General features: G+C 38.6%; 1 protein-coding gene across 1 annotated transcript in view; it reads left to right on the top strand.

Annotated features, from left to right (window-relative positions):
- The window catches only part of MOXD1 (monooxygenase DBH like 1), a 91,855-nt gene extending 79,360 nt beyond the window's left edge, over positions 1 to 12,495 (top strand). Inside the window, exons 11-12 of the mRNA XM_032339501.1 lie at positions 9,363 to 9,531; positions 9,995 to 12,495. Coding sequence (XP_032195392.1) covers positions 9,363 to 9,531; positions 9,995 to 10,195 — 370 coding nt within the window. The 3' untranslated portion in view covers positions 10,196 to 12,495. The remainder of the gene's footprint in view (positions 1 to 9,362; positions 9,532 to 9,994) is intronic.
- Positions 12,496 to 19,670: the final 7,175 nt, after the last annotated feature.

The raw sequence follows: 19,670 nt of genomic DNA on the forward strand, positions 1-19,670 counted from the left end.
TTTCAAGGGGATATGTTTAAGGAGAGGATTAAAAACACATCATGAAAAAAAAAACACATCATGAGAATGTGGTCAAATGCATTCACTGAAGTAGCATGTAATTATGATCTACTTTTTATTCCAAATTATTATAGAGATTGTAAATGATGAACTAAGAGCTCTCATCTTTTTAAATTACACTATCTGTAAATATGTTCTAGTAAGTTCCTCCTCAGACAACCCAATGACAACCAGAACAGAAGTCTGTATCTACTAAAATTCAAATGAAAAAATGCTTATGTAAATTCGATTGTAGTTCATGTAGTTCCACGATGGGAAGAGACATGCGTACTGAGCGCTTTGGGCAGGGAGGTGTGGGACCTGTGGGTGGACAGGGTCCTGGAGGAATGGGGCCTGGGACTCCAGCAGGATATGGTAGAGGGAGAGAAGAGTATGAAGGCCCAAACAAAAAGCCCCGATTTTAGATGTGATACCGAGGTTTTCATTTCAGTTTGTTTTTGTCTTTTCTTGTTTAGATACCAATCTTTTAAATTCTTGCATTTTAGTAAGAAAGCTACCTTTTTATGGAGTTAGCAGTTTATTGACCTAATATTTGTTAATGGTCTGTTTGGGCAGGTAAAATTATGTAATGCAGTGTTTTGAACGGGAATTTTTTTTCTTTTTATTTCCTTTTACTTTTAACTGTATAATGTCCCTCAAGTTATGGCAGTGTACCTTGTGCCACTGAATTTCCAAAGTGTACCATTTTTTTTTTTTTTTTACTGTGCTTCAAATAAATAGAAAAAATAGTTATATATATATAAGAAAAAAGGGTGCCTGGGTGGCTCTATGTATAATTTTAATTAATTTGTTTTCACACAATTCCAATTGGTAGAGTAGGACTTGCAATCCCAATTTTGTAGAAGAGGAAATGGAAACAGAGGGATTTAAAGACTATTCCATGTCAGAGGCTGTATAATCAATGTAGGAGATAAAGTTTGTTGTGTCTCTATGGTAGAGAGGGAGATAGATAACTGCCTTTTTATTAAAAATAAATAATTACATATGCAAAAAAATAAAATGGTAATAACTATCAAAACAGTATATAAAATGTCATTCTAAAAACACTAGGATCTAGTCTTGTTTTTATTTTTATTTTTTTTCAAAGATTTCATTTATTTATTTGAGAGAGAGCACAAGCAGGGGGCAGGGGCCGAGGGAGAGGGAGAATCAGACTCCCCGCTGAGCAGGCACCCCCCCCCAACTCGGGGCTCAATCGCAGGACCCCAAGATCATAACCTGAGCTGAAAGCAGATGCTTAACCCACTGCGCCACACAGGTGTCCCTATAGTCTTATTTTAAAAATATAAATATTGTTCCTGATAAGACTTAGTAAATTTTTGCCCCTTTAGAATTTTTTTTTAATATATTGACTAGAAACTTTTCCTTTTAAAGGGTTAATCTGAGAGTACTTTAAATGGACATTCAAAGCTCTTTGTTTCATAAGCTGATGATTCAAAATGCATTCTAGGGGCCAATTATTTTCTTTTGTGTTCAACCTGTGTAAGTCCTCTGACAATGCTCAAGTCCCAAGTTCTAAGGAGCTCTGCTAGAGTCCGCACCTTTGGTCTCACCCAGGAAATACTGAAGTTGGGTTTTAAGAATTGCTTCCCAGAACTAGGCCAGTTTTGAGACATCATTGCCCACATAAAACCACTTAACTACATGGTTGAAGTTTATTTATTCTTCAAAAGTACGAGTGAAAAGGAGCCTCTGTTGTAACGTTCATGTTTAGGCTTTATTTATTTTTGGGGGGTGGTGAAGATTTATTTATTTATTTATTTATTTATTTATTTATTTATTTGACAGACAGTGATCACAAGTAGGCAGAGAGGCAGGCAGAGAGAGAGGAGGAAGCAGGTTCCCCGCTGAGCAAAGAGCTCCATGTGGGGCTTGATCCCAGGACCCTGAGATCACGACCCAAGCCAAAGGCAGAGGCTTTAACCCACTGAGCCACCCAAGTGCCCTCATGTTTAGGCTTTAAATCAGACTTTCAAGTGAGTTCATCACACTGGCATAGATGCTATTAAAAGCCAGACCAACAAGGAACTGGCTAAACGACCAGAAAGCGAAATGGCTTGGGTGATTTTTTTTTTTTTTTTCTGTTTTACTGAAAAGAATATTGTGAATTTGGTTTCAGGAGACCGTATTCGAGGGAGTATCCTATAATGTATAACCCCTACTACCCTATTCCATGCCTTTCATGTAATGATTAGTTAGGTGCACTGTCTTGTTTTAAACACCCTTTAACAATCCTAGGATTAGAGGAAGAGCTGGTAGAAAAGTAAAGATAACTACATCCTGTCTCAGATCTGTCTGTTGAAGGGGTTGTGATTTCCCTCTGCCTCCTACAGATCTGGCAGGGCTTAAGGAAAAGCGGAAAGACTCCTAAAAGATCAGATAACAGACTAGATCACATGTTTAGATAAATTCTGTATTCTCTGCCACACCACACAATGGCCCTTTCTCCATACCTCCAAAGAGGCTTATGTAATGGAAAGCTGGATGTCATTTGTTCGATTTCTAGAAAAGAATCAAGGGACCTGTGTGTAATTTTTCTTTGTAAGAAAAATTCCTTCATGTTTATAGTGTGTAAAAATCTTTCACTCTTGTTATAAGGGCTTTAAGGAAGGCAGGAAGAAAAAAAAAGTTTCAAAAAGAAGGCACAAGCAATCACCTCAAATTCTGTTAGAAATAAACAGTGCTGGGGTGTCTGGGTGGCTCAGTGGGTTAAGCCTCTGCCTTCGGCTCAGGTCATGATCTCAGGGTCCTGGGTTCGAGCCCCACATTGGGCTCTCTGCTGAACAGGGAGCCTGCTTCCCTCTCTCTCTCTGCCTGCTGTTTTGCCTACTTGTGATCTCTCTCTGTCAAATAATAAATAAATTTTTTTTTAAAAGAAATAAACAGTGCTAACATTAATTGAATGTTATTACAGAGATCTTTCTGTGGTGGTGTTGCTATAAAGATGAGTAAATGCTGTTATAAAGACTATAATTGTACTGATTCAAATAACACATTAAATCATAATTTTGTTTAATTTATATAAAAACATGGGGCTCCTGGGTGGCTCAGTCGGTTAAGCATCTGCCTTTGGCTTGGGTCAGGATCCCGGGATCCTGAGATCAAGCTCCACATCGGGCTCCCTGCTCAGGGGAGAGCCTGCTTCTCCCTCTCCCTCTGCTGTGCTCCCTGTTTGTGCTGGCTGGCTTTCTCTGTCAAATAAACAAATACATGAATCTTTTAAAAATGTATATAAAAATATGAAGCTAAAAATGAACAGTTGTTGAATTTCAGATAAACATGGTTGCTTCTATTGTTTTTAACCATAAGAAGTAGTATTTAATAAAAAGATCTCAATGTTGAGAATAGAGATTGTAGAAAGCATTAAAATATTGCACACATTTGTTTCACTACAGGTTTTGACCTCAAATCATGAAGGATGAGGACATTCATACTTTCACATTTCTCCCCCACATCCCTTTTCCATACCTCCAAACATTTATCACTTAGATTATAATTTTTGTGTTTTCAAGTTTTTAAATTCTCCCCTTTATTTCTCAAACCAAATTCCCACAATATTTAATGCACCTTTTAGACTTTAATAGATTCAGCGGTAATCCTTAATCTTATAGGATTTCTACATTTCTGAGCTCTTTCATTTTATTCATCAGAATGTTATTTCCAAGTTGGTTCATCAAGAGGGGTTTCCAAGGGGCACCTGGGTGGCTCAGTTGTTAAGCATCTGCCTTCAGCACAGGTCATGATCCCAGAGTCCTGGGATGGCCCCGCATGGGGCTCTCTGCTCAGCAGGAAGCCTGCTTCTCCCTCTCCCACTCCCTCTGCTTGTGTTCCCTCTCTCTGTGTGTCTCTATTAAATAATTAATAAAAATATTTAAAAAAAAAAAAGAAGGATTTCCAAGTGTTTTATGCCTTGTGTTTGTTTTTTGTTCGTTTGTTTTTTGTTTGTTGTTTTTATATTTGTGAATTTCTGCATTTATATCTGGACAGCATTTAGCTGTATATAACATTCTGGGGCCCTACCACTTTTTCCCCCTTGGGAGCTCTCTTTGGATGAATGGTAGTATTCTTCATCTACCTGTAGAATTTATAAGTTAAACTGAACATATTTTAGTGTTCAACATCTGCATTAAATTTTCCTGAAACACAGGGTGCTCTTTCATTACATATATATATATTTTTTTTTTCAATTCAGGGAAAAAATTTTCTTATATTATATCTACAAAGTATTTTCTAATCTATTTGGAATTTTTCACAAGTGTTTTCTCATAATTTTTTGGGAGGGTTCTTCTGCTTCTTGCTTTTTTCTAATTTATTTGGTGCTAAATTTGTTTTAGCCTAAATTTATTTCCATTGGTCTGCTATTTCCCTTTTCATCTCATTCTGTTGTTTAAAATTTTTGTATGTGAGCTCTTGTTTAATTAAATGCATGCTCTTATTAAATAAACTTAGTACATGAAACACTTGTGGAATTCTCTCTGGTATAACTGGTTTATATTTTCTTCTAGAGTCAGCCTTTTCTGTCTCTTTTCATGAAACATGATATAATTTCTTCTTTCTCTATGTTTGCAGGCTTGTGATGTCATTTCTTGCTTATGCTGAGCTAATTCTGTCTAAAACGGCTCTTTGATCTGATAAAATATGGGTGAATTCTTGTCTACCTTCTGAGCAAATCTGACAGTAGCCCTCTGTCTTTGCACACCACAGTTTGAGGTGTGGCTGACAGATTTTATGTACACACTTTACCATATTTTGGGGTAAAGGGCTGTGGGGATAGGACATATAGAGGTAGGACTATATACTCTGGGATTACAGAGGTTGGGTTATTCCTTTCTCAGATATTCTTAAGAAAATATGCTGAAGAAGTTCTCTTTCTTTTAAGATTTTTTTTAAAGGATTTATTTATTTTAGAGAGAGAGAGAGTGGGCAGGGGGAGTGGCAGTGGGAGAGGGAGAAAGAGTCTTAAGCAGACTCTGTACTGAATACAGAGCCTGATGTGGGGCTTGATTTCACGACCCTGAGATTGTGACTTGAACTGAAACCAAGAGTCAGACCTCAACCTAGGGTGGCACCCAGGTGCCCCTTTAAAGATTTTATTTTTAAGTATTTTCTACCTGGGGTTCAGACTTAACCCAAAGATGAAGAATCACATGTTCCACCAACCGAGCCAACCAGATATTCCCTGCCTCCCCCCTGCCCCTGAGGAAGTTTTCTAATTGGTTGGGACCAAGTCCCTTTCCAGAGGGGAATGTCCGAGGCTTTACATCATATGGTTAAACCTGTTGTGACCCAGAAGTTTCTCTTCCATCAGTGAGACAACTTTACTGGGGGCTTCCCAACATTCCTCTAGTCTTAGAGTGTCGAAAGGATTAGGAGTTATACCTTGTTAGGTCAGATTTCCTGGCTTGCTTCTTCAACAATTAGATTATAAAGTGTATGACATGATACTGTCTTTTTTTTTTCCCCCCCCATTGGCTCATTGGTATGTTTTTATTTCTGTTTTACTTTTTTTTTTTTTTTAAGTCAAATCTTTAAGGTAGAACTTACCTATGACAAAATGCACTCACTCTCAGATGCGTATACCTACTTACCCCCACCACGGACAAGATACAGAACATTTTCATCACCCCCACAAGTTCCCTTCTGCTATCTGGAGACAATCCCTCCTCCTACACAAAGCCCCGGGAAGCTGCCAATCCACTTTCTAGCACTACATTAGTCCTATCTTTTCTAGGTTTTATAAAAATGGGATCCTACAGTATGTACTCTTTTGTGCCTGGCTTCTTTGATTCAGAATGTTTTTAAGATTCATCTCTGCTGGTGTATCAGCTGTCCACTCTTTTATATTGTTGAGTCGTATTCCCTTGTGTTCATCTCTTCCTCCATTAATCACTAGTTGAAAGACATTTGGATTGTGTCCAGTCTCTGGCGATCATGAAGGAAGCTGCTATGAACAGTGTATTCGTTTCTGTACAGACATATTTTCCGTTTTCTGGGCTAGCATGGACTGCTGGAATCACTGGATTTTTTTTTTTTACCTCATACGACTCTCAGAGTACTTTCCAAAATGATGCTTCTTTTTACATTCTTACCAGTAATGTATAAGAGCTCCTAAATTTTACTTAAGTGTATGGAGTGGTATCTTATTGTGGTTTTATTTTCCATTTCTCTTACGACTAACAATGTTGATTCTCTTTCACATGCTTATTGGTCATTTATATATGTTCCTTTTTAGTTGCTCAAATTTTTGTCCATTGTTGGGTTACTCATCTTCTTATTATTGTGTTGTAAGAGTTCTTTATATTTTTAAAGAGTTCTTTATACTTCAGATATAAGCTGTTTGTCAGATATATTTTTACGACTCATTTCTCCTAGTCTGTGAAGATTTTCATTTCCATTTTTAACAATATTTTTTTGAAACCCCTTTTATCATTTTCTATTTATTTTTAACTTTGGACATCTTGTATAGGAAGTCTTTGCCTACCCAAGGTTATGAAGATTTTTTCCTGTCCCCCCCAACCCAAGGTTTACAGTACCAAGGTTTACAGTTCCCATTGAATTACCCTGAAATGTTTGTTGAAAGTACTTGGATCATATACTTTTTCTGGACTCTGAATTTTGTCTTGCTGATGTTCATGCTTAGCCTTACTCTAATGTCACACTCTGTTATCACAGTTTTATAGTAAATCTTGAAATAAGACCAGGTAAATGCCAAAACTTTGCCATTTGTTTCTTTTCCCAAAATTATTTCAGGTAGTCTAGGTTCGTTTCACTTACCTATATATTCTTAAATGAACTTGTCAATTAGATTGAATTTACAAAGGGAAATTGCTCACCAATATTAAATCATGATGTTAATGAGTTTGTTTTTATCAACTATGGTGATACGTAAATAATACCTTCTTATTTATATTTGCATCTAGGTAGACATTTACACACTGCTCAGATGTAAAGAAATGAAACTGTTTTAATTTCTAAACCATGCCCAATATTCCTAACCAACTCTGAGTCCCCATGAGAGCAGGACTTGCTACTTCAAGGTTACTTGTTTCTGGTTTAAGGCTTAGTGTTTAAAGGAAAAATACACAGGGTAAATATTTACCTCTTTAGGATTTCTCTTTCCGTCTCTCTATTCCCTTTTCTCCAGGAGTAATCCGGAAATGTGGATAGGCTGGAAGGGGTAGGAGGTTTGTTGGTGTGATGTCATTACAGATAGAGGTCTGGACAAAGTCAGCAGGAATGCAGAGGAGACAATAAGTATGAGTCCAGCTTCCATCTAAGAGAGGATCACCAGCCCCTGTCACCAGCCCTAGTCAGGCTGTTTCTGAACATGTGAACTTTTTCTACATCCTTTTCCATACACTTACAGTAAATTTACAAGTGTGTTTATATTACTTCTGTTATTTACGCTGTGAAATCTCAAAAAGAAAAGTACTAGTTTACTGATTTATTCAAGCAGCAAAACTTTTTAAAAGATTTCATCCATGTACAATACACTATTCACTCTCTCCAGCAAGGCTGTGGAAAACGCATTGAGGTTAAGTTCCCTTAGCGCTTTAGTACGGATTCTAGTGCCACCTTGTGGTGTTTCTGGGCGTTACAGGCTGGTGATTTCCTTCAAGGGTTTCTCATTGGTTATGAAACTGATTTTCTTTTTCTTTTTTAAAGATTTATTTATTTGACAGAGAGAGATCACAAGTAGGCAAAGAGAGAGAGGAGACGAATCAGGATCCCTGTCAAGCAGAGAGCTGGATGTGGGGCTTAATCCCAGGACCCTGAGATCATGACCTGAGCCGAAAGCAGAGGCTTAACCCACTGAGCCACCCAGGCGCCCCCTGCTTTTCTTTTCTTTTCTTTTTTTTTTAATAAATCAGTTAATTTTTTTTAATTTTTAATTTTTTATAAACATATGTTTTTATCCCCAGGGGTACAGGTCTGTGAATCACCAGGTTTACACACTTCACAGCACTCACCAAAGCACATACCCTCCCCAATGTCCATAATCCCACCCCTTCTCCCAACCCTCCTCCCCCCAGCAACCCTCAGTTTGTTTTGTGAGGAGTCAAGATGGCGGAGAAGTAGCTTTTCTTTTTTTAAAGATGTACACCTTATCTCTTTGAAAAACAAATTTTATTTTTAATATTTGATTTTAAGACTTTTAAGAAAACCTACCTGTAGCTTTCCACGGATTTAAAAAGACACTGTAGGAGCACCTGGGTGGTTCAGTGTGTTAAGCCATGGATTCTTGGTTTCAGCTCAGGTCATGATCTTAGGGTGTTGGGATCGAGCCCTGCATTTGGCTCCCTACTCAGTTAAGAGCCTGCTTGTCCCTCTCCCCCTTCTTCTCTCCCTGCAACCCCCACTTGCTCACGTGCTCTCTCACTCTCAAATACATAAATGTTTTTTAAAAAGAAAATTTGAAGATCAAATATGGTAAGTGTAAATTCCTCTAGGGGAGGTCGATCCATCGGTAATTCTTGGACCATTTTCTTGGGTTGTTACGGGTATCAAATACCTGCTGGTGACCCATGACAATCTCTGAGAAGACTCACGGACTAGTTCATGTAAGTCTTTGTGGTTGGCCAACACTACCTAACAGTTTTCCTTTTTTCAGGAATCAATAACATAAAACTTACATTCATGAAAAATATCACTGGAGGAGTAGCTTTTCAAGCAGATTGTGTTATTCTTCTGTGATTTCTTCTTTCTTTCTTGGATATTAATGTGTTTTTTGTTTTGTTTTAAACAGCAAGTGGAAGCAAGAGTTTATCTTCAGCAGAGCTTTTTTTTTTCTCAGTAAAATTTGAAAAATGCTGGTTCAGTTTCATATTTTTTTAAATTTATTATCACTTAGGCAAGTCAAAACAGGGCAGCCCATAGGGGTCAGGCTTTTCAACTCTATGGAACTGAAATTTCCATGTCTTACAGTAACATCTCTTTATTACACCATTAGTGTTAAATTCTGTGGAACGGAACACGTACCAGGCATATTGTTGTTAAGGAGAGCCAAAACAAATAAGCAAAGGATTGTGAGGCTGGGGGAAGCTTTCTGGGTCAAAATTATTTGTCTAGAGTAGTGCTCATCTGCTACTAAAATAAGGAATTCCATTTTTTTCCAAAGACTCCTTACTTGGTCCCTGTATATCTTCTGGAATTGCTGATGAGTCAATCAATCCTTTGTATTAGGTTTTCTGTGTGTGTAAAATGGACAAGTATGAGGTCTATCTTAGAATGTTGAAAAGTAAGGGAGACATGTTTAATGCTTTTGTTCTGAATATGACTGATTGTGGTTATTTTAAATTCAGGACCTGGCCTTTCATTATCAAAAGCCCCAAGCAGTATAAAAATCTTTCTTTCATGGATGCAATGAATAAGTTTAAATGGGCTAAAAAGGAAGGTCTTTCCTTCAACAAGCTTGTCCTTAGCTTGCCGGTGAACGTGAGATGCTCCAAGACAGACAATGCAGAGTGGTCGGTAAGCCCTACTTTGTTTTCATCTTTGAAGAAACTAGACGTCACATTTTACCTAATCCCCAACAGGTTAAATCTAAGGAACAGACAAATATCCATAAATCCAATGTTTCAGTTGTCTTTTGATATGTCTGATAATTTATATGTTCAGTCGCTGCTTGGGTTGACTGAGAAGTCCTGATTTTACCCTCTACAAAGAGGGAGATTGATCAAGTAAGGTCGGAATGAAGCAGGAATAGGATGGGATGAGAGCTTCAAAAAGCAAGAGAGCTGAGTTTGTATCTCTCCTTCCCAGAGGCGCATGTGGCTCTCTGCCCCTCCCCCCTCCGCATCCCTAATGCTCCGAGTCCCCTGATGGTTGACTCCTTGGGCGACCCACTCCCACCCACCGTTTCCACCCTGCCCAAGTCGGGGAGCTGAGCAAGACCTCTTCCGTCACTGGCACTGTCTACTGTTTGATTTTTCAGATTCAAGGGATGACAGCGTTACCTCCCCACGTGGAAAGACCGTATAAAGCAGAGCCTTTGGTGTGTGGAGCCTCTTCTTCCTCTTCCGTGCACAGAAATCGCTCTTTTGAGCTTCTCGTGGGCTTCATGGCACTCAGTAGCTTGCTGCACAGCACACGCTTATGGTCATCATTCTGTGCCTGGGGACGATGTTTCCTGTGATCCGAGCGTGTGGGTTAAAGACACTGTGGGCACGAAGAGAGAGTGTGAGGCATGTGGAGAACTTCCGGTCACACACTCCCTTCCTCTCTGCGCCCATCCTTCCCCGTCTACCTGAGAGATGTTGACTGGGTTCTCTCCTTTTGCTCAGATGTGTCTGATCACATGTATCTGCCGCCAATAAAGCAAAACTAGACTGACTTAACACAACCTTTTTAACAATTTGGACAAAGTCGGGTGGAAGAGTGCTTTATTTCCTTCCACGTTTCTTTTTATTTAAAGACTCATTATCATTATTTTACTTTTTCTTTGGTGATTTGGCTTCCAGATTCCTTTCTTAAAATGCTTTCATCTTAAAAATGTGAAAGAAAGTACGTGCTGTTCCACGTTTCGTCCTCTTTATTGTTCTTTGGGTGTGACTTCCCCAGTGTAACAATGGTCCTTTCTTTCCTTCAGTGTTAATCCAGCTCTGCCCTTTCTGTGAAAACCCGATGGACCCCTGACCTCAATGCGTTTCACTGAAACCCATTCTAGCCTCTCGGTTTATCTGGGTCGACTAGTACTCCCGAACTACCCCAAACCCATCTTAAAATAATTTCTTTTTCCTTCCCCACCCAGCATTGGCCAGGTGAGTTTTTTTCTTGAGCTCTGTTACCCTCTAAAAAGAAAGAAGCTACGGGAAACACAGAAATGGTATATAATGGTTGTAGGCCGAGGAGAAAACAGAGCTGGCTGCAGACCCTGTGCTGTGAGGGGTCCTTCATGAGGTTCCAGGTCAAACGCCCAGTAATTTGAGCCAGGCTAGGAGGGTATGGGGTCCCTGTAGGACCTCACTGACCACGTTGGGTGTCACGCGTGAGGCATCCTGGCTCAATCTGAGTCATAGTTGCTATGGTAGATTTATTTTTATATTAGTTAATAAACTAACTTTCCTTAGTAAAGTCGTCGCCAATGGAAAATCGTGTCACTTTTTAGGTTCCCTTTGTGTAGTTCAGCCAAATCTCATTGTATGTCCTTTCCTCATTTCTTAAGCTAAGTCTGTTTGGATCATATTAATAAACTAAGTAAAATTAAATGTTTGTGTGGTATCTTGTACACTCCTTGAGGGAAGCAAGAGATTCCATACTGATGTGTCCAGTCAAATGGATTAAGAATGTTGCATTTTTGTATTCCATTTGTAAGCCCTTTCTCTCTTGCAAACAGTGTCTTCAATACAAACTATATCGTCTTTTAAATAAATACTGTATTTTGGAGGGTTTCCTTCATGGCTCTCAGAATTTATCCACCTAATGAAATGTGTGTAATATTTATGAGGTGTATTTCATGGTTAACTTTACTTGTTTTTATTTCATAACTGGTATATCAAATTCTATGATTTTCCATCTAAATATTTGTATAAGAAACACGATAATCCCAAACACTTCCCAGTTGAGACTTCATGTTTATTTTTACTTCAGACTGTCTGAATTTGAGATGTCAAAGTAAACCAATTTCCTTTGAAATTATGGAATAATATATTTGTTTTCATTGTTCTTTGTGAGGAAGATGAATATACAGGCTGGAAAGCGATACGGGGATTTTAGAAGTTTGCATTGGTGCATTCAGGGAATCTCCTTTTTCAGTTGATGTAACTAAGAATAAAGCTGACATTCTTCTTCTCTTAGGAATTCTTACAAATGTATAATTGTGAGGCATTGGCTCTATATTTGAAATTAAGATAGGTTATCTGTTGAAAATCCGGTAGGATTCTGATTATATTCTAAGTTTTCTCTTACAGTGAGTAGACCTTCCAGAAGAGTCCAGGCTTTCTACTCTGCCCTTGGTCATGTTGCATGACCTGTTTCCTAGGCTAGCAGGATTGCCTGAGACCAAAGGCAGGACAGAGTCTCCATGTCTGATGGTCCCTGCTGTAATCCTTAATGCAGGAAGTGTAGCAAACACGTAGGTGATGACACCAATAATCATCAAAGCTGGATGAGGTTCAGGGGTATCTTGGGTGATCACTCTCTCTGAAGGAGTCTCTGGCAGGATCAAGAGAGTCCTAGTGGTGTTAAGAGAGATGCAGTCCGCAGATGGAAACTTATTAAGACCTTTGAACTTCATCTTAATGGCTATGGAGGCCAACGATGAGTGGCAAACAGAAGAACATAAGGAAGCATGGTAATTGCATTGTACCTAATTGTACTGTACAATTTGTTCATCCAAACTTATTGTTGGATACAGAAGCCATCTCCTGTTTTCTAGTATGATAAACATTGTTGTGATTATAAGCATTTCCTTACAATAAATTACTCTAAGTATAATTGCAGAATTAATAATTATCTTTTTCAATAATTTTGAGTTAATAATTATAAATTGAATTTTGATGAATAGTGCCAGCTGTCTTCAACTTTTTGTTTAAATTATTTTCAGATGGTTCCCAATTCTATGTATCTACTTATCCATCCATCCATCTAACAATATCTATCATCTATGTGTATAACCATCCATCCATCCATCTAACTATATCTATCTATCTATCTATCTATCTATCATCCATCATCTATCTACAGAGAGAGAATGATAATTTAAATATGACACTTTGAGGGCTCAGGGTGAAAGGTTTCTAAAAATTTACTCTTTTTAGGTTTGTAATTATTTCAGAATAAAAAGCTACAATTATGAATGAAATAATGAGGGATCCATCTATGGTACAATGACCCAAGCGGTCTTTCTCCTCTAGGCAGTACCCACCATTTTGGAGAGGCATAAAGAGAACTTGGGTTGTGATTATTCTTCAGACGCCTCTGGGAGATTATTTCTCAGTTTGTCAGTTCTGACTAGAGATGGGCATATGCCCGGTTTGGAGGTCCAGAATGAAGAAAGGGCTTGAAGAACCCAGCGAGCGGAGAAGGATCCCTGTAACAAAAGAAGAAGAGGACTTAGAGTTTGGAATCATTCAAACATATTATATATTACTTGTGTTCTTCCCTCGATTATAAACCTAATGCGTAGTCATGCCTATTCACTGAAAGGAATCTGGAAAATATGGTAACTTTGAAAACGTAAGTAACAAAACCCATTAATCCTATTAACGAGAGAAGACCAATTTTAACCTTTTGGTGATAGGCTTCTAGTCTATACCTCTGAAAGGATATTTGTGTGGATCCCTACATTGATGTTAGCTAGCACTAGGTTCTACAACAAATACCAAATATGAGTGGTTTAACACAAAAACGTTTACTTCATGTTTATTAATAGTTCAATGTGTGTGATTCATTTGGTAACTGACTTTCCTTCTTAAGGTGATTCAGGTCCCCAAGATCCTATGATTCCATCATCCCTAGATCATGGCCCCGTGCACTCACCTTGCTGAGGAAGAGAGACCTGACCTAGAAGTGACATATATCATTTCTGGATTCACTCTGTCAATTAAAATTAGCTACAGGGCCTATTGGTGCAACGCTTACTGGGGTAGCTGCCTCCCAGTGACAACACTGTAGAAGAACCGTCTCTGCGGCCATAGAGACATTTTAGCAAACTTGACTTTTCACCTAGTTCAGTGATTCCAAGAGTTCCGAGTTAGAAACAGTAGAACAACATAGGGGTGCTGACTATACATTTTTTCAAATAGAGCACTAATCAGAGCAACTACTATTTATTTCACAAATTTTACTGAAAGCCTCTTTGGAGCCAGGCTCTGCACTGGAGTATTGGCCTTAGAACTGTGAGCAAAAAACAGATATTATCTGTGCCATAATGGAGATTTAGACTTGTGAGGAAGCTCATCTCCTATCACCAACATTTCACTTTACAATGTGGAAGGAGGGGTGCCTGGATGGCTCAGTTGGTTAAAATCTCTGCCTTTGACCCGGATTATGATCCAGAGTCCTGGGATCGAGTCCCACATTGGGATTCCTGCGCGGTGAGGAGTCTACTTCTCCCTCCGCCTGCCGCTTCTCCTGCCTGTCTTTCTCTCTCTCTATGTGTGACAAATAAATAAATAAAATTTTTTAAAAAGTTAAATAAAACATGGAAGGATTCAGAATAAATGTCAGTCCTTCGAATTGAATAAATTAAGCTTTATGAAAAGCTTATTCATTCACTTTTTCCATAAATTTGTACCATGAATCCAGTTTGTATCCTAGTTTGATCATCTTAGCCCTACAGTATCTTGATTGACAGTTGTATCCAAATCCAGCATGGTCAAACTGATACGTCACTAGCAGAAAACAGATAATCGAATAGACTGATGGCAGCAACCCGTGCTTCCCCGGTCAGAGCTGTGTTCCATGGAAAATATGAAGAGTCATGGAAAATTTTTGCAAAGTTAAACAGGCTTACTACAGAACTTCTGAGTCTTTAAATATATATATATGCATCTGAAAGTCCAAAAGAAGTTTATGCTCTATGAAACATTTCCCAATGTACCGTGCAGTGGTGGAAAAACATTCCCCAAGAAATGAGCTTTGGGGCACACAACTTTCCTGGCAGAGGATAGCCAGGTTTTCGTAACAAGTTTTATGGAAGTTTCCAAACTGTTCATGGGCAACTGTAAAACACAGCCCGACAGACATAGGCCTTCCACTTACATTCACTAGTCTCTTCCTTACTTCCTGTTCTGTTTTGCCAACAAACATATGCTACTTTTAAAAAAATCAGTCTAGAGGTAGTATAATAGAATTTTAAAAAGGAATTTAAAAGGGAATATTAAAAAAGAATATACTAAAATGAATTAAATGACATGAATTAGGTATTTGAGAAATGTTGACCAATAAGGCTGTATGTCTTTGGAAAGTTTAAGACCTCTGGACAGAGACTAATGGTGTGGAATTGACATAATACAAAAAAAAAAAAAAAAAAAAAAAACTGGGGGGAAGTGTGGGGAATAATCTACAAATGTAGGATGCAAGCCTGAACTGAACCACTTTCCTCCTTAATATTTTTAAGTAGCCCTATTAAATATTCATGAGCAACATAATGCCATACATTTATCTAATGCTTTGGAATTTGTAAAGTGTTTTTACATATTTAGTGCTTAAAACTGCTCTTATAAGTGAATGCTTATATTCAGAAAAGCTAAGGAGACAGCATTTTATTCCCAATAATTGTGGAAGACCTGTTGCAATCACTTTACGAACTACATGTGTATGAACTAGATCCAAATGACTTGGACTTACTAAGCGTCTGTTTTCCCACTGACAAAGTGAGGATAATAATTTCTAGCCTTATGAAGTGCCTTGTGGACTAAAAGTGGCAATAAAGAGATAGCACCCAGCACACTGCACTGTCAATAGTACTTTTTTCCCTCTCTTTGAAGATCTCACACTGGGGTACACACTCTCTGATGATAAATACAGAATTTTCTCTCTTACCTTTCAGGCACAATCAACTAAAATTAGACTAACCGAACCATTTCTGCTGAGCAAATGATACACAATCAAATGAATATTAGATCTGGGTGAATTTGACAATCAGTCCCTCAAAAAAATCTCTCTAATGACTGACTACCTAATATGTCTTCTGATTCTGAAGAGGAGAAAAGCACCTTATTTTGCTTTTTTGTCTCTCCTCTCAGAAGTAATGACTTCTCAATGAAATGAATGCTAGTTCAGAGTTAAAATGAGCCAATCCACCTTTCTTGTCTTTTGTACGATGAGTTTGTGAGTAGCTTTAAATTCTGCTCTATTTTTTATTGTTTCATGAACTTTTATCTTCCATGTTTGATTACAGTAACTTCACCTTACCTTGAGAAATTGTTCCATAAGTTGTCTTTCTCTTATTATCATGTCTGGAAAAACAGGCTTTTCCAAATAATGCTACTAAGCAAAATGATATTCTGTTAAGCAAAAATAAGACAGATATGGGACATGAAAGAGAGGGCGGTGGGAGAGAGATCTGTATCGAGAGGGAAGTATTGCTCCCTATTAGCCACTAGAGGGCGTGCTGCACATCTGGCTGGAAATCTTGCGGGCGTCTCAGAACTGCCCTAACCTTCCACACTAACTCTATCTACTTCCTTCCCTATTACGTTTATTGGTGCTATTTCTAAATTCAATTACCTCAAGTTTGAACTTTCTTTCTCACGGTCTAGCTCGGAGGTCAATCTTAGGTCTCTTAGCCTTTTATAGAGATGACTCTAAGCCTCCTTTCTAAAATTTCCAGTTTGGGGGTGCCTGGGTGCCTCAGTCTGTGGAGCCTCAGACTTGGTGTCAGCTTGGGTCATGCTGTCCAGATCATGAGCCTGGGCGCCCCGCCCAGTACAGAGTCCTTTTGATTTTCTCTCCGTCTCCCTCCTCCTCTGCTCCTCCCCTTGTTCACACTTTCTCTCCGTGTCTCTAAAATAAATGAACAAATAAAATATTTAAAAATAAAATAAAAATTTCAATTTGATGCTTCATTATAGCATGCATTTCATAGTTCACCTTCCATTTTAAATTGTTTAGATCTTTAACTTTCCGTTCTCTTATTTCTCACTTTTTGGGTTTGTTTTCTTGTTTAATTTCCCCTTTTAATTCTGATCTCACCATCTTAATTATGGCTTTCCAGTCTCTTTATTATTTAGCCCATTCGTTCTTTATGCTTAAAAAATATCCTTCTTTACTCTCCTAACAGCGTGAACCTCATCAGCAGAATCGTGAGCAGTGGGTGAGAAGGCACTTGGAGAATAAGAAAGAGTGGAGGAATCCCCCCCACACACACACACTTTGTATCTTTATCACTGGTTTCCTCTAAAGGATTTCCCAGGATAGTTGAAATTTTCCAATGCTTCCTTTGTTAATCTTGCTAGAGTCATAGATCCCATCACTCAGATGACACAGCGGTTTTGCAAGAATGGTGTTGCCTTCCACAGACCATTTGGTCCTGATATGAAGGACTCGGTTCTTTAAAATTCCATAGTCCCCAAATTACAAAACCACAGGGTCTGGAGTTAATTTGGACAATTTCATCTTCAAGCCAGGAACCATATACGGGCATTGGACCTGGAGAACGGGGCAAATACAGTTACTGAGGCAACTCCTGTCACTTTTGTGACTGCTAATTAGAGAAATTTTCTCTTTTGTTCTTTTAAGATCTTCTATTTTTATGGTTAACAGAGATTTCCTGCAGTCCATTCCTTACTTAATTGAGATGTAGTTGTCCATATGGGCTTGCAGGAAGCCTGTATGCATCCTTTAAATGGTTTTAGCTTTTCATCAGTCATTCATTCACCCTTGACTCAGACACTTCGCTACAGACTTGAAATACGCTGGTAAACAAGAAAGCTGGAGCTCAAATACAGGGAGAAAACCAGAGGTTGTAGGTATGATTTTTTTTTTTAAGATTTTATTTATTTATTTGACAGAGAGAGATCACAAGTAGGCAGAGAGGCAGGCAGAGAGAGAGAGGAGGAAGCAGGCTCCCTGCTGAGCAGAGAGCCCGATGCGGGACTCGATTCCAGGACGCTGAGATCATGACCTGAGCCAAAGGCAGTGGCCTAACCCACTGAGCCACCCAGGCGCCCCTGTAGGTATGATTTTTAACAGTCTCTTTTTTCAGGACACCTGGATGACTCAGTTGGTTAAGCGTCTGCCTTCGGCTCAGGTCGTGATCCCCGGGGCCTGGGATGGAGCCCCACATCGGGCTCCCTGCTCAGTGGGAAGCCTGCTTCTCCTTCTCCCTCTGCTGCTCCCCCTGCTTGTGCTCTCTCTCTTTGTCAAATAAGTAAATAAAAAATAAAAGCAAATAAAAATCTCTTAGTTTTGAGTCCTCTTTGCATAGTTAATACCGCATCTATTCTGATGGCCATAAGACATTGTTTCTTTGCATGTCTAGTATACTTCGTGTCATCATCTTTGACATGCACAGCGTCTATAGCTATTGTATTTACCCTCAAGGTTAGTGGTATTTTTAGAACTTTTAACTTATTTTTGGTTGTTATCTATAGATGAATTCATTTAACTCAATAGTTCAAAAGAACTTTCTTTAAGTAAGATATGCCTGTATCTCCAAGAAGAATATTAATTTTTATGTGATTTGGCTCCATTCAACTCTATCTAATTTATAAATTATACTCTTGAACACTTTCCCTACCAGGATGAAAGGGGAACTGAGAGGTAGAATGAGTGAGCAGAGAGTCTGCAGAGAAGGAGAGCTTTGACTGTGGTCAATACTGCCTATCTACGGAAAAACATGTTTACTTGGAATTTGTTACACATGCTTGGTCTCCAGTTCATAGTAGCTCCAGTTCATAGTAGCACCTATTTTGGCATGAAGAATTAACTTGTTCTTTGCCTTACTTCATCATGATGATAGAGGATTGATTTAAAGCTGACCCAAGTACTGGGGTACCTAGGTGGCTCAGTCAGTTAAGCATCTGACTCTTGGTTTCAGCTCAGGACGTGATCTCAGGGTCATGAGACAGAACCCTGCTTTGGGCTCCGTGTTGAGTGTGGAACCTGATTGAGATTCTCTCTCTCTCTCCCTCTTTCTCTGCCGCTCCCCCTGCTTGCCCGTGTGTTCTCTCATTCTTTCTCAAATACAATAATAAAATCTCAAAAAAAAAAAAATGCTGACCCAAGTACAATGAAAAAGCTATAATAAAATATCAAACTTTTAAAAATCCTCTTAAGATAGTTATTCAAAAATCCCAGTCCTATGGACTGTCTAATGTGATTTAACTGAAAAGTTTCCATCATCTCCCTTTGTAACCCCTACTGAGTTTAGTCCAGTAAATTGCCTGTAGTCATTTCACTGTAAATATTAGTTGAATAATTCTGAAATATGTAGTTTTAGAGTACCTCCAACCTTGTTTGAAAAAAAATTTTAAGTAGGTTGCCAAATCCCAGGAAGCTAAATATATTTATTATTTAAAATTCTAGGGGCACCTCGGTGGCTCAGTGGGTTAAAGCCTCTGCTTTCAGCTGAGGTCATCATCCCAGGGTTCTGGGATTGAGCCCCGCTTTGGGTTCTCTGCTCAGTGGGAGCCTGCTTTCCCATCTCCTTCTGCCTGCCTCTCTGCTTGCTTCTTATCTCTCTCTCTCTCTCTGTGAAATAAATAAATAAAATCTTTAAAAAAAATAAATAAAAATAAAAACAAAATAAAATTCTAAAAAAAAATTTTGAATTCAGAGTGTTTTGTACCAAATGTGATACAAAGCATATGATGTCAGACAAAATAAATCAAGTGTTTTCATGTAAAGTTATTTCATGGGAGAACTTATTCTGGTAGAAAAACACAGCAAACAGAACTAGTATAAGGCTATGTCTTGCAGGCGAGGCTTACTTCGTAAGTAGGCAACTTGGAGAACCATCCATGTGATCCAGCTTCAGGAATTCAAAGGCTTATGGGATAGATGGAAAAACGCCCCCTTGCTGGCTGTTGCCTAAAATCCCCCCAATAGAATATTATTATTTGGTAATGGGGAAGATAATACAGTAAATCTTATTATTATGCCTTCTGGAGAGAGAAGGAGTTTGGTGGGATGTGGTGAGAGTAAAAGGTTTCGGGCTGAGCGAG

Source organism: Mustela erminea, chromosome 4 (assembly GCF_009829155.1).
Source record: "Mustela erminea isolate mMusErm1 chromosome 4, mMusErm1.Pri, whole genome shotgun sequence".
Lineage (NCBI taxonomy): Eukaryota > Metazoa > Chordata > Mammalia > Carnivora > Mustelidae > Mustela > Mustela erminea.